General features: G+C 39.0%; 1 protein-coding gene and 1 long non-coding RNA gene across 2 annotated transcripts in view; both read left to right on the forward strand.

Moving 5' to 3' along the window:
- The window catches only part of fam13b (family with sequence similarity 13 member B), a 35584-nt gene extending 23404 nt beyond the window's left edge, over positions 1-12180 (forward strand). The window contains exons 9-24 of the mRNA XM_017039454.2: positions 818-916; positions 1731-1866; positions 2289-2386; positions 3164-3215; positions 3401-3524; positions 4282-4353; positions 4773-5046; positions 5174-5318; positions 5647-5728; positions 6454-6645; positions 7442-7656; positions 7735-7818; positions 7899-7991; positions 8351-8715; positions 9101-9202; positions 9508-12180. Coding sequence (XP_016894943.1) covers positions 818-916; positions 1731-1866; positions 2289-2386; positions 3164-3215; positions 3401-3524; positions 4282-4353; positions 4773-5046; positions 5174-5318; positions 5647-5728; positions 6454-6645; positions 7442-7656; positions 7735-7818; positions 7899-7991; positions 8351-8715; positions 9101-9202; positions 9508-9631 — 2257 coding nt within the window. The 3' untranslated portion in view covers positions 9632-12180. The remainder of the gene's footprint in view (positions 1-817; positions 917-1730; positions 1867-2288; positions 2387-3163; positions 3216-3400; positions 3525-4281; positions 4354-4772; positions 5047-5173; positions 5319-5646; positions 5729-6453; positions 6646-7441; positions 7657-7734; positions 7819-7898; positions 7992-8350; positions 8716-9100; positions 9203-9507) is intronic.
- Positions 12181-13057: 877 nt separating this feature from the next.
- Positions 13058-14877, forward strand: LOC112488143 (uncharacterized). The gene is made up of 2 exons (XR_003051910.1): positions 13058-14128; positions 14203-14877. It is a non-coding gene; the product is annotated as an uncharacterized LOC112488143 (long non-coding RNA).
- The last annotated feature ends 273 nt before the right edge of the window (positions 14878-15150 follow it).

Genomic DNA, 15150 nt, shown 5'->3' on the forward strand with positions numbered 1-15150 from the left:
TCCTGCCCACTGAGTCTGCTGAGTAAGTACAAACATTCAAACACAACATTAACTCTGGTTAAGATTTTTTTGAAGCTGAATATTTTTGTGAAGGCTTACAGGTTAAAGATTTCTCAACCTGTAAATGTGCATTGTAATTCATCACACATTTTAATATAATTGTCACATTGCTCTAAAGAAACATTTAAAAAGACATTTCTAAGATCAGTTAATAACTACACGATCTGATGGACCATTCCTCTGCCCCTGTGACCTGAAAGACTTGTCCTTGCAGTGAGTCGCCAACGCAACAAGCTTCTCTGGGCCCTTTGTGTGTGTTTTGTTGGTATTTGTGTGGTTTCATTTGTGAGAATGGATACTTATGTTAACAGAGCTACTAAAAGTTGCTGCTGCAGTTAGGAGTGTGCTTTCAGCCTAACTCTCGCACACATTGATCTGACCTCCGCCCAGCACCTTTATGAGTTTTAGCCTTTTATGGGAACATCCAGATGACATTTATGTTCCGTACACTTCCTTTATGATCACATAACAGTTGAAGTGATTCAATCCCATACCATGACACATAGGCCAACTGGATTACATTTAAGACATGTTATATAATTTGAAAAAAAAAGTGGTGTAAAGGTTGTTTTTTTTTTCTTTTTACATCTTTGTTGTCTATGTTTAACACTGTACCATTTATTCTCTATCTGATAAGAGTCTCCTACTTAAAAAAATAGCAATTAACTCGGCCAAGCATGTGAGATACTATTGCTTAACACTCAGTTAGCTATTATAATTAAGTTTAGTTGATGTTATTTGTTTTTTTTTTCCCCAGTATATTTCAGCGAACCATCAGAGCTGCAGTGGAGCAGCACTTCTTTGACCTGCAAACCAAGAGCATTGACCGCAGTCTTAGCAACTATGATAGCCAGGGGTGAGTGCAAACACACACACTCTCAAATGCTGATATGTATGAGCCTAAAGAGCAACCAAAATCCATCAGTTGACCTAAAGAGCGACGCATAACTTTGTTTAGCGTGCAGGGGTAACAGACATACATACACCTAACAGGAAGGAAGGAAGAGGCCAATGAAAGAGGAGAGAAAGAAGTACATGGAAATACGACATTATTGGGGTCAACTGCTGCACATCTCTGTAAACGTACATGACAGCATACATTACACAGATGACTCAGAGGCCAAATGTGACGGTGGATATGTATTAAGAAAAATGTTTGACATAGTGAGCATTGGTGACAAAGGTTGAAAGATGAGCAGGAGACTCGCGTTACCAGTAAACATGTTGACAGTGGCAATGTTAATAAGCAAACTGTGGGTGTTGATGGAACCAGCTGTTAAGAATCATTCACCTCAAAGGCAAAACAACAAATATAGTAGGCCCTAACATCGGAGTGACACAACACTGTTGAGGTTTCAAAACGCAGACTAAAACAGGCCGTTTTATTTTGTCTGAATACCAACAGTGTAGGAATACTGTTTAATCTCATTTATTTAAATATTTACAATAATTCACACTCCTAGAAAGTATCACTGGAGTGATAGCAGCACTTTACACGTTACAAGTATTTTCACTCACATTCTGATTCATTACATTTTCATTACACATAGTTTAATTTGGGGCTAATATGTGGGGGGAAAAAGCCATGCAATGCATGCTGTTTAATGAATGTCTTCTTCCACACTTGAACCTTCTAAATATATGACCTTTAGTGCATGTCTTTTTTGCAGTGAAACTGCAGACAAGGGCTGCAATGGAAGTGAGGAGAAGCAGACAGAACCTGAAGAGAGTCCCTGTGACACAGAGGGGGAAACCTCACTCAGTCAGAACGAGCCACACGTACAAGAGAGTCGATCAGAAACACAGGTCTGTGGAAGATAAGGAAACACACATACACACATAAACATTAAAGAAGCCGAGAACTGAATACCTGTTTGTGGTATCAGTATGATAGTATATAAAATGTCTGCTTTTGTCAGTGCAGTATATTTAGCACACGTGTATTTTTTTTGTCAATAGCACTGATTGATTGAGAATTTTAATTGATATTTTGACATTTTCATGTTTTATTTTCCTTTTGGACCAATTGTGTCAATTGTTCCTGTCTTTGTAAAATAATAAGAAGTGAAACTCCAAGGCCACATGACCTGTAATTTCCAAATGAACGAAAGTGATGTCTGTTTATTTTGGAGTCACATCTCAGATCAGTTTCTGTTAATGCCCATTACGATCTCTACGCAGCTTGGTTTTATTCTACTGTTTCAACCAGCGTTGTTACTTTCCCTCAGGATTCACAGAACTCTGACGCCTCACAGGCAGAAACCCTAAGAATGGACCTGGATGCTGAGGCTGATACAGATGCTGAAAACCATATAAACACTGCCAGGTGAGATACAGTAGCAGATGTTTTAAGGATGTGAACTGTTATATAAAACATTTTAAATAATGAGGCAAAGAATTGTGTTTTCATGCAACTGGATCCACTTTGGAGAAAGGCCATTTGAGAGAAAGTCCCAATCTTTACCTCTGAAATGTGGCAACAATGTCATCATTCACTGAGGACTTTGTGTGTATTCTTTTTAGATTATTCACATTCACTGCCACAGCTAGAACTGTTTTATCTCTTGTCATTTGCAACCGATCTTTATCTCTTCTCACGTGTGGAGTCACACTGCTTTGTTGTGTCCTTTAAAGCCTTCTTTGTTTTCACTCATGGTTCCCACGGACCAGCTCATTTCTGCAGGTTGTGGGCGGCGATTCCTGCACTTTAGAGAGAAGCAGTGTGACACAGATTATTAACTGTGTTGTGTTTCGGACAACCTCCTCCCCCATCTCCCTTAAAGAATTCCCACAAAGATTTGTGGGACTAAAGATTTTTATATCAACATTTTTTGAGTCTAAAGCTATAAAAGATATTTAGGATTTTTTCTCCACTTTGAACTAAGAACTTGTAGTAATAGGAATGAATATTTTTTCAGAAACTCTATGTGTACAGTTTTTACATAGCTAAATACGACTTTAAAATATTCTTACTGCAGGTGTAAAAGCACCATTTCCTCAATGTCTCTGCTTTAGCGGGAGTCCTTCTCACAAAGATATGGACAGAGTGCCAGAATTTCACGGGTTTAAGGCCCAGGTTTTTTTCTTTATCTTTGATTTATAGGCAGGACAATCATCCCTGTGATGCCATGGACCAGACTGACACCATACAATGTGTAAGTATTGTATTTTACAAGTATGTAAGAGGGTAAGTCAAAAAAGTTTTGGGAAAATAATAATAATAAAAATAATAATAATTGTACACCTTTTGAATTCATAACATATGTCCTAAAACCTTCTGAACTTCTGTTTTTAGCGCAGACCTAAAAAAAAATCTTTGATTTTCCTTTTCACCCTCCAGGACACAGACTCTTGTCACTGTGATCAGAACGCCAACACCAGCGAGACCAACAGGAACCATCTGCCCCAAACAAACGCTGGCCAGAACTCGCACCTGCAACTATTTCACGACAACCAGTGGGAAGGTGGGCATCTTAACGTTTCTGTAGTCCTCATCAAGCGTTATTGAATAGATGCACAATCTTTTCGTTTCGTTTCTCAGTCACAGCGATTGTTTCCAACCATGAAGTTATGTTATTTCCTCATCTTTTTTCATCCATGTCTCTGTGATGAACAAATGATAGGGAACATTTTTGTTGTTATTATTATGCCACAGGAGTTTCAAGAGTTTCATTCTTTTCCATGTGACCAAATTTGGGCTGAATGTCTGTTTGACTAATGAATTGATGTATTTTATATGCACTCATTCAACATAAGATAAGATAAGACTTTATTCATACCACACCAGGGAAATTCAGTTGTTACAGCAGTAGGATAGACATGTAGTACTACAAGTAAAAGTAACAGCAGGGTAGACACAGTATTTACAACGTGATATACAAATATCAAAGTGACCATTTCCAGCAGGGAATAAAGTGACTAAACTTATAGTGCACATATAAAATAAAAAAAATAAACATAACCTAGGAAGTTGTGGAAAAATTTAAAAAAAACACTTTTTCCCATTTGTTGTCGAGAACAAATAAAAATACACATACACAAGGTAGAAAAGACGGAGCTGCTGCTGCAACTTGCGGCCACTCAGGCGGCGCCATTACAGCAACTCTGAATGAATGTAACTGACTGTTGGGAATGATTGACCTCACTGCTCTGTTATCTTCTCCTTCCTCCTCCTCCTCCTCCTCCTGTTTTTCTCTCACTTGTCTTCCTTCATCCGAACAGCGTCACCCCCCTCTCATCTCCACCTCCCTCCCATAGACTTCTCATGTATGCACCTGCAAAAAGAAGGCCAAGGTGAGTGGTTTCATATCTAACCCAACATCAGCCGGTCTGTCTTCTCTTTTCTTCCAGTCTTATTTAGTGTTGCTTGCGGCTGTGGAAACAAAGTAAAAACTAATTTCAACATTTGCTTAGTTTTAAGTAACTCTCTTTTTTCCTTCAAATGACAGATTCTTCTTCACCCTTAATTTTTCTGTCCACTTTCATTGTTCTATCCTTTTTTTTCCCTTCACCTCAGTGCTGTATTGAAACAAAGCCAGTGACGCAGCAGAAGTCTTGAAGAGTTGTTTTCGTTGATTTATTAATGTCTTTTATTAACCCCTTGCTTCAAACTCTTTAAAGCTGAGGACTCCGTTGATTATCTTCCTAATCATCTTCTGTTAACCCACTCTCAGACCCCTTTTTTTCTTCTTATTTCTTATTTCTTTCTCCAGATCCCATCCCAGCTTTCAAATCCTGGCAGGATGACAGCGAGAGCGGGGAGGCGCAGCTCTCACCACTGGCAGGCCGTATGGTTCCTCTCCCTCCGCTGCCACTTGAGGAAGATGGCGAGGAAGAGGAAGGAGAGACAGGACAAGAAGCCTCTCCCTCCTCTTGTCGCTCTCACCATCACCTGCTTGCTCGACGTTTCCTCGACTTTGGCGCACACAGTGCTCAACGATTCCTCCAGCAGGACCTTGATGCCACTTCGCCAACCAAAGCCCAGAGGTACTGCAGAAAGATGCTGAAACACACTGCTATTGATTTTATTTTTATTTTAAATGAAGTCAACAGTGAGAAATGTGTAGTTTGTAGTAAAATAGTCACAGCCTAATATCCTCTGTTCCTTTCTAAGGCCACGTCGAGCATCATTTGGCTCTAAAGAGGCAATAAGAGGAGGAGGAGATGCAGTGCTGCATCAACTCACCAAAAAGCTTCAACACCTTAAGAAGAAAATCAAACAGTTTGAGGAGCAGTTTGAGAAGGAAAAGAACTACAAGGTAAAAAAAAAACAAAAACAACAACAAACAAGATCAGAAAAGAATCTCTGTGTCATCTTCAAATTAGTGATTGCGAAAAACATTATAAATTATGGTATTACCACAAACTTTTCTGAATGTCTCGTGACATTATTAAAAGTGAGCATTCCAACTAAAAGTCAGTCAACAATGTCAAGCAACATTGAAGTAAAAAGAGTTTGAAAATGGAGCTTGAAACAGAAGGAATGTGTTTGAATTTTAGTTTGTGAGCCGTATCTGTACCTTGACTTTTACATGTTTCTTTTTTCTGTCTCCTTTGTCCTACTCATTTTCCTCCTGATCTTTGCAGCCGTCTCATGGGGACAAGGCAGCTAACCCCAAAGTCCTGAAGTGGATGACAGATTTAACCAAGATCCGAAGGCAAATTAAAGGTACAATCCCAATGTTAATGTATGAATGACTTTGTGTGTGTGAGAGAGAGAGAGAGATAGTCAGGGTTAGAGTGTCTGCGTGCCATCCTGTTCTTTGCTGGACAGCTTGACCCCTCCACTTCTAACCTTTGACATTGCATGTATGCTGAATTAATGCACATAAGCAGAGGCCCATCTATGACCAGGGGTTGACATGGCTTCTTTAAGCGTGGCTCTTACCTTTCAGTCTGCTGGTGCGTCCTTGTGAACCCACATACATTACCCAGGGGGTTTCAGTCAGGTGCAACTGGGGGAAATAGATCATTGAAAGGTGTTTGTCTATGTCTAATCTCCTAAAGTGTTTATGCATTTGTGTTTTTCTGCAGTTATAAATATTGTAACCATTCTGAATTCAAACAAGAAAAAATTAAAACCGTGCCTTCGTATAAACAAATGTAGGTTTAGGTGTACTCTGCAGTTGTTGTGTTTTTTTCACTATAGTGACAGTTGGTTCCACCTGACTGAACAAACCCGACACTCTTGACTCCCTCCTCTCAGTGAGGTGACGGCTCTCCTTCACCGGAGAACAAACTGCCCAAAACATTTCTTTCTTTTGTTTCTAATTGAAATTTTAAAAAAGTCAACAATAATGCGAGCAACCGCTCTCCGCTTTCCTCCCTCCTCCACTTATCGCCCACCTGGCCAATTGATTGGTCGATTGACTGACTGACTGATCGGCCAACCAGGACGCCAGCACCACCTTTTACCCAGGAGCACGTTGAGGCACCAGGCTTTGCTCCATTTACACAGACGCCACCATGCTCTCTCTTCCTCCCCTTCCTCCTCCACCTCCTCTCCTCTCTGCTCTCCTCCCCATCACACACTCACCCCCCTGCATCACCCCCACTCAGGCCTGAACTCTAGACCGTTTCAAGTCAGTAAGTACCAACCCCTCTGTAAGTAGATCTTATGTCCATTCCTGGCAATAACACTGAGGAGGCTTGTTATCAGAGCTTCTGTTTGTGGTGTGTTTCCGAGCATGTTGATGTTGGATGTTAACAGACAGAAAAAAACTTTGATAATGAACGTAGCAAGATACATTTAACAAGATATTAGTTTTTGTATTGTATGTATTGTTGTAAAGTGGTTGGTTTAGAGTCTGAACATCCCATGAATTACAATGGCTAGATTTGCCATTCAAATTGCAGCGACGCAAGTTGCAACTCTCAATGTGTTCTACACCATGAAGGTGCACCGCAGTGACTAAAATCCACCAACACAATTTTTATACTTTTTCTTTGGTTTTGTCATATTAAGAAATGTTGATTAATCTCAATTAATTATGATTTGTCAAGATTATTTACAATTAATCATGAATACTCTACCCTACCTGGCCATAGCTAGGTGGGTATAATTAAAGTCTCAGTTCAGAGTCAGACCACAATAAGAAATGACTCACAGCTTGTACTAAAAGCAGTTTTTATTTCTGTGTTTGAGTTTTTACATTTGTTCGCTTTGTTCAGGGTGTGTGTGTGTGTGTGTGTGTTGCCGTAGCATGCTAATGTAACAAACCCACTGTCTTTCTCAAATCTGCATGTCTGTTTTTTATTGCTGTATCATGTTTAATGAAGAAGTAATCTTAACTGGTTGTGGTACCAGTTGTGGTTGCTTTGAGCATTTCCTCTTTAACTCAACTCTCTCTCTATCCCTCTTATCTTTCTTCTGCATCCTCAGATGCCAAACACCGTGCAGAGTGTGAGCTCGGCCCTCAGACTCGTCCTCGCAGCAACACCCTGCCCAAGAGCTTTGGCTCTACGCTGGATCAAAGCACCCACGATACAGCGGGGGAATGTAAGGGTTCACATCCCACAAGAGAGGAAACATTGGAGCTGATTCAAAGCAGGGTCAAAGGGAGGAGGCAGGAGGACGGCTGGCCTGAGGACATCAAGGTAAGTTAGTGGATTAGTTTAAGTTATCTAGGGAGTAGGATCAGTGAATACATGACGCTCAACTTGTTGTGTTTGTAGAAGATGACAAAAGAGCAGTTGTCGTGTGAGAAGACAGTCCTACAGAAGAACCTGCTGCATTACGAAGGTCTTCACGGTCGACCGGTAACAAGAAAACACAGAATATTTGTCTTTAATCAAACAAACTGTCCAACGTTTTTTAACTCCAGTTTTTCATCTCTCAGGTGACCAGAGAAGAACGCCAGGTGGTCAAGCCTCTCTATGATCGATACCGTTTGGTTAAGCAGATGCTGAGAGTCAGCATCACACCTGTCACAGTCAGTACACTTCACTTTTCACCATCTCTGTGTTAGCCACCTGATTTAATTAGCTTTGCTGATATTTAGCTTTTTGTTAGCTATGTAGATTTGACCCAGCCCTAAATGACTTTGGCTTATTTTTATTTATTTTATTTTTTTTGGCTAACATTTAGAAATTTCTTAATTTTGACTAACACAGAGTAATATGTGTGGCTTAAGGCTAACTATATGTTAGTATACTGTATATTTTATAGATAGTATAATGTTTTTTACCAACAACCACTTACCAAATGGCTGCTTTTAAGCTAAACTTCTGGGATTCCTTCTTCATTTTATGTTTAAAAATCAACCTTTTTCAACCGCCCTCCCAAATTTAGGTGTCTCCCTCTAGTAAGAGACGAAGTCAGATCCTGCAGCCAATCATCGAGGGGGAAACTGCTCATTTCTGGGAGGAGATCAAAGAGGAGGAAGATGAGGAGAGGGATACTGAAGGAGGAGAGGAAGATGATAAGGAGGAGGAGGAGCAGGAGGAGGAGGAAGAAGAGGAGGAGGAGGAAGGAGAAAGTAGCGGTGGGGAAATGCAGAGCCCTGATGTTATCATGGCCGTGGATCTGGTGACTCCCACAGACAGACAAATGAGGAGCCAGAATTCACACGATTGTCCAATGAGAGGCAAGCTGGAGGAGGGCTCAGGAAGGCTGGCCTTGGACCTACGACTCTCCAGCTCTAATGCATCATCCATGTGAGAGTTGAACAACACACAGCTGATCATAAGAAAATAACAGTTCATTTAGAAATCCTATGTTGTATATACACATAAAAATATATAGGCTATTGGTATTTAGTGAAGCCATAAACATTCTTAATATTTAAGTGAATTAGCTTTATTTTTGTCCTTGAATGAGAAATGTAGTTTATTTTAATTTGTGTAAGTGTACAGTGATTCCAAACCTATCGCATTAGTTGCGTTCTAAGACCCACTGCAATAAGAGAAAATCCACGAAGTAGGGCTGAAATAGTTTTTATATTATTTATGTATATATTTACCCTTTAGGAACCTCCCCCACACTTTTCAACCCTCCATAGACTGTTTTACTTTCTTTCTCATGTACCTGATGATCCACCAGGCCCGAGCTGCTGGAACAGCTGTGGAAAGCCAGGGCAGAGAAGAAGAAGCTAAGGAAGACCATCAGAGAGTTTGAGGAAGATTTTTATCAGCATAACGGAAGGTGGGTGGAAATGTCTCAGTCTAACATAACCAGTGCTAACAGTCATTTAACGTAGGTGTCAAAACAACTCCATATTCAAAAGTTTCCTTCTTATCAAACAGTGTCGGACCCTCAGGGTGAGTTTTCCGGTGTTATGGTCAAATCCACACTTGTGGACTGTCTAGGAAAAACTCAATGTCATTTCATTAGCTTTGAGTTCACAAAATGTCCAATGAGTTCTTATGACTGACATTTTCCTTCGATCTGTATTAGGTAAAAAAAAAAAAAAACAAACTCACCCTCTCACTTCTTCTTCACAATCACAGAAATGTCCAGAAAGACGATCGGGTACCGATGCTAGAAGAGTACAGGGAGTACAAGAGGATCAAGGCCAAACTCCGCCTCTTAGAGGTCCTGATCAGCAAACAAGATTCCTCCAAATCAATCTAGACCCCACTCCCTTTGACATCATCACGTAAACACTCACCACATTCATCAAGGACCACAAGTTCATTGGTGCTGCAATCATGTCATGGAAAAAAAGTGTGAGTAAGTGAGGTCGTTTACAGATTAAACCAAAGCAGTTTTAAGTTCCCCTCCGCAGAAAAGTTCCTGCAGTACTTTTTGAAGGAGCGGGAACCTTTTAACTTTAGTATCAGCATCAGTTTGTTTGCAAAATGTTTGAAAACGCTTCAAATATTCATTTGATTAACAACAAGTGTTAAGGCTTGAAGCCAATACTTAGTACTTTAAGTATTTTTACATCCAAACTCATACTGAAAATGATTTAGCTGTTGTACTAGAAATGGTAGGACTTATTTATTATAATTTAATTTAATCCGAGGAATTCTGAAGTGTTGACATGACTGCAGCAGCAGTGAAGCCTGAACTCCATTGTGTTCGTTCATCAACTTTACCTAAGACTTTGCACTTTCTCGTCCTCGTCCTTCAAAGGAAACAAACTGACCTTTTATTTCAGGAACTTTTTTTATTTTATTTTTTCTGAGAAATTTTATTATCGACTCTGTTACTTTCTACACCTTCAGAATTCAAATCTGAATCTTACATCTGCATCGGCACGAGTCCATTGGACATTTAAATCTCTGGATCTCCCCCTCCTCTTCAAAGCTTTGGACTGATTTTTAAATTTACTGATGAATTTGAAAAAATCCTTCTAATGTTTCTTTGGTAAAAAATAATAATAATATTAATGGTTAATGTTCACTGAGACTCTGTTACTGTTTACTGAAAAATAATCTAATATGGGGAAGAAAAAAGTTTTGTACTCACAGTCGGATTTTGGTTTTCCTGTTTTTCATAAGGTGAAGCTTCATTCTGACAAAGCACTGATTTAAAGTTATCATAAGCTCAGTTCAGACCATGTGGTGCAGGTGGATGTAGATGGTGCAGGAATGATCCAGAACACTCACATTTTTTTACTCGCTAGATAGAGATTTTTTTTAGATTCAGAATGATTGTAGATTAAAATTAGTCGAAGCAGAACATTTCTGATAGTTGTCTGTTTTTTTCTGAGATGGTGATAGTTACAGGTGCCATTGATAATCTCTCTGGTTGAGGATTTGAAGCTTTATAAGTTTGTTCATGTACAGATAAGGCAGCGTGGCTGCCAGCACTGATTTTAAGTAGCAGACAGACACTGAGGAGGTTTGATGCAGCTTACCGTTCTGAATCTCCTGAGAGGAGACGTTCAGCTGAGGTTCTGGACAGCTTCGTTTCCTGCTGGCAGGTAAAATAAGGGCAGATAAGAAGGTAGAGGAGGAGGAAGTTAACAGTCTGATGTCTGATGTATGCCAAAACTTTCTTTTTTACCCTTTTAAAGACTGTCATCTAAATTATCGCCATGTTCTTTCTGTCATTGTTGCTGCATTTTGGCTTTAGATGGTTACAAGTTAGCAAAGGCTTGTTTAGTAGCTGAGGTTTAAAGGAGTTTGAAAAAGTTTGTCACATACAAAATAAATCAAGCCCAAACTATTTAGGTGTCTCATTGACCCCATGTTTCAAAATGAATCTGTTGAGCATGCACAGAGGCTTTAACATCACCTGTAATGACAGTGTGTTTCAACTCCGCACAAGTCTTGAATCTGTTCTAGTGTTTGCCAAAGTAGCTTAGTGCTAAAAAGGGAGAGTAGACATAATTAGATGCTGCAATGAAACACCTAGTAGCATATAATGGCTTAAAAAAAAACAACAACAACAACCTCTTCCATCTAAAATATGCTGCTTGTTTTGATTTTACGCCTAAAGCACCCCCTGCTGGATTACTTTACCGTTGACAATCTGAGACTTACTCTTTCTAAATTTTAACCCTCCAAATTTTGAGGAGTTTAAACACATATTGAAGCTTTGGATGACAAATGACCCCCCAGTAGCAGCTGACAGCGGAGACAGTACCTGATGGTGTGAACAACCGTCATTGGATGTTCATAAAAGCAAGGTTTTTGCACAGCATTCCTAGAATGCGGCCCTTGTGTGTGTGTGTGTGTCTGTGTTGGTTTTTTTTTCCTAACAATGAAGCACTACTTCTACATAAAGATAAATATTTACTGTATATAAAGAAACACCTGAAGTAATGAATGTCAGAAATGTTTAAATTATTTCAAACGTCACGTTGGCCCCTGTCTGTCGATTATATTTGTGATGCCCAAAAAAATGTGTCTTTTTTTTCTCACTCTCATTATAAATATCACAAACACTATTTTGTGTGATTAATGAATCTATTAATCTTTTTGTATTTACTGACTGACTGTATAAGAAAACAGCTGTAACACTGTGTGGCTAATGCTAATCAAAGCTGAACCTGCTCTGTTTCTGATTTCATTTCCTGTCTGTGCGCGTTCAGATAGAGATTATACTGTAGATGAATTTTGCATGGCAAAGAAGAAACATTATGAAAACAAAAAAACAGTGTACGTCTTTGTTTCTGTTTTTCGTGCCATGAAGCAGCAGCAATAATAAAAGTGTGTGCAGATTTCACAGTCCAAAATCCCTAAATATTTCACTTTTTGATTGTTGTTGTTCATAAAATACATTTGTACTATTTTGATCCCATATTTGGAAAATTGTTGTGTTAGCAGCAGAAATGCTGTTAACAGGCAGCCCCTAACGTGCGCCAAGTATGTATGAGTATTCTCTTGGAATCGAACCCAGGACTCTTCCACTTCTGAGGCAGGCATGCTAACTGCTACATTATGGAACCAATGTTGTTTTGTGTGTGTGTATATATTTATATATACATATATACACACACACATATACATTTATTTAAATATGTATGTGTGTATATACATCTTAGCGCTCTCGTTGCTTGTAGTTCTGAGTGAATGCAACAGGGGGCAACATTGGTAAGTTCTGACAAATCAATGTATATATTTAAATTTTTATTTTATCTTATTTTTATTTAAAGATGACTAATATATATGTATAAAAAAACAAATAATTCTACATACTATATGTATATTTATATATTAATATTTATATATATATATATTTACAGGGCCGGAGTGGGCTCCTTTTTTCAACCCAGGATTTCATGCCCAAACCCAGCCAACTTTGCTATGGAGTATATTGTTCTTCTTTTTCTTTCAGCTTTGTCCCTTTTTTTCAGGGGTTGCCACAGCGAATCATTGATTTCCATCTCACCCTGTTCACTGCATCAATATATCTCCTATTTGTCTCCTACCTGGCGATTTTCATATCAATCACACTATAGAGCATCTAGCCTTGGCAAGTCAAAACCAGCAGAGTCGTGTTGCCCTTTGTAGCTTCCCCTGGGTATTCCACATTGTTTGTTGCCATTTGTAGCTTCCCGTGGATATTCCATATTGTTGACGTCAAACTAATTACTATCCTACAGTCAATGGTGGCACTTGTTAAGCACAATCACTTCGTGTCACTCACTGGATCTTTAGCGACGGAAAACAGAAGATTTCCTTCTCCGCTGTACTTGACCCGACAGATGACTGGAAGCCCAAACGGATAACACTTGTGTCTTATTCGCCGGATGTGCAACCGGAAATAAGGCTCGTACAACGTATTCCTATTTCCGGTTTACAAACGTTCCAATATCAATATCTACAGTTTGTTTAGAACTTTTTCTTTGATAGAAAGAGCGTGCTTTGACGACTGTTTCTGCTCATTGGTGAAAATCTACAAAAATAAAGAATTTAAATACAAAATTATTTTATATAGTTTTTTTTAGTTCATAGTTATTTCAGATATATACAGTATATCTACTCGCAGGGCCGAAGAGGGCCCCTTTTTCAACCCAGGAGTTTCAGACCCAAACCCGGCCCATTTTGCTATGGAGGAGGAATTTTAATCCACACATTATTATTTTATTTATTTTTTTGCCCTCGAGCCCATCACATCAAAATCATGCTGCATTAGAAGTCACATTAATGGTAAGTATTTTATGTATGGAAAGTATAACAACGTTAATATTTTTAAAAAAACCTTTAATACCTTTTTTAATACCTCAGAAACCTGTTATACTCTAAAATTATTGGTCTGGTTTAAAAATTCACAGTCTCCTCTGCTCTGAACAGTTGATCCTAAGTACCTGAACTCCTGCACCTTCACCACCTCTGCTCCTTGTAGCCTCACTATTTCACTGTTCTGCCGTTCGTTTACACACGTACTCTGTCAGCCGGTTCTAAACAGTAGCCTGTTTGAGCCGCATGTGTTGCTTCAGTCAGCGTGGTATGGTATTGTACGAGATAGCGCTTTGTTATTTGTCCACTAAATATGTGCACGAAGACCTTTGGTTTGAGTGGTCCAAACATTTTGGGTGTTGCGACTTTAGCCACGTGTGTTAGTGAAGAAGCGGCTCGTTCTGTGGGGAACGTTTCCTTCAAGGCGGTTCTTGCACTTTGTAGGGCATTGTAACGATGAAACATCCATGAAGAAGACGGCACATTATTATCGATGGTACAAATTTACACGTTTCATTATTTAAGCGTGTGTGCTCACTCGTGCACTTATGATTAAGTAAATCCCTTCAGGTGTAGCAGCAGACCCATATCGCCATCACCTGGGCCGGTGGACTCCACCACGCCATCTGGTTTCTGTTACGTGAACGACATCTTCCTGGCCGTTTTTGAGCTGCTCAAGTAGGAAAAGAAACATTTCAAGTTTTGTCACCGGAAATGAAACTTTTGGACAGCAATTACGGAGTGTTGTGAAATGTTTACAGGACATAGGGGCTGGGAAGGGCAAATACTACGCAGTAAACTACCCAGTCCGATATGGTATCATCTGAGAGCATATATGTGGAATGTTTTATTTATTTCATCTTGTGTTTCAGGCCAAAAGAAAAGGTTTAATGAAGTTGTTCCACTCCTGATGATGGGACCTTTGTTGAATCAATATGAGCCAGTGACCTGCGGTGAGCTTCATTGCTGGTGAGGCACTGACTCCTCTGGAGTTAGATTTACAATTGTAAGAACCAAAAAGAGCATCAACAGCAATCACCTGGTAATACTTCATATCCCATCAGCATTCCTCTTTCAATGACATTTACACAAACATATTCACAGGAACATATTTGTCCTACAAAGAACGTTTATTTATACAAATGGACAGAGCACACTATGTGTCTAAGGAATTTAAATTTTCTGTAAACAAATTAAAGTATGGAGGTGAGTGCAGCACAAATTTATTTGTATTTTGGCCTTCAGACTTTTGGTGCTTTAATCAAATGTTGTCTATCAATTGATATGGAAATATATATTTTTTAGGCCAAAAATGTAGTTATCAAATACTTGAATTTTTTTGTACGTATTCCCATCTTATTTAAAAAAAAAAAAAAACAGTTTTTGCCTTACCTTCAAATTGGATTTTTTCACAATGGTATTTTATATGAATATTTTTGAAATATTCATATAAAATACTTTAACCTTACCATCGTGAAAGAGTCCATACAGATATAAAGTCCCAGAAATGCCTTAAAA

The sequence above is a fragment of the Cynoglossus semilaevis genome, chromosome 15 (assembly GCF_000523025.1).
Source record: "Cynoglossus semilaevis isolate Cse_v1.0 chromosome 15, Cse_v1.0, whole genome shotgun sequence".
In the NCBI taxonomy this organism is placed as follows: domain Eukaryota; kingdom Metazoa; phylum Chordata; class Actinopteri; order Pleuronectiformes; family Cynoglossidae; genus Cynoglossus; species Cynoglossus semilaevis.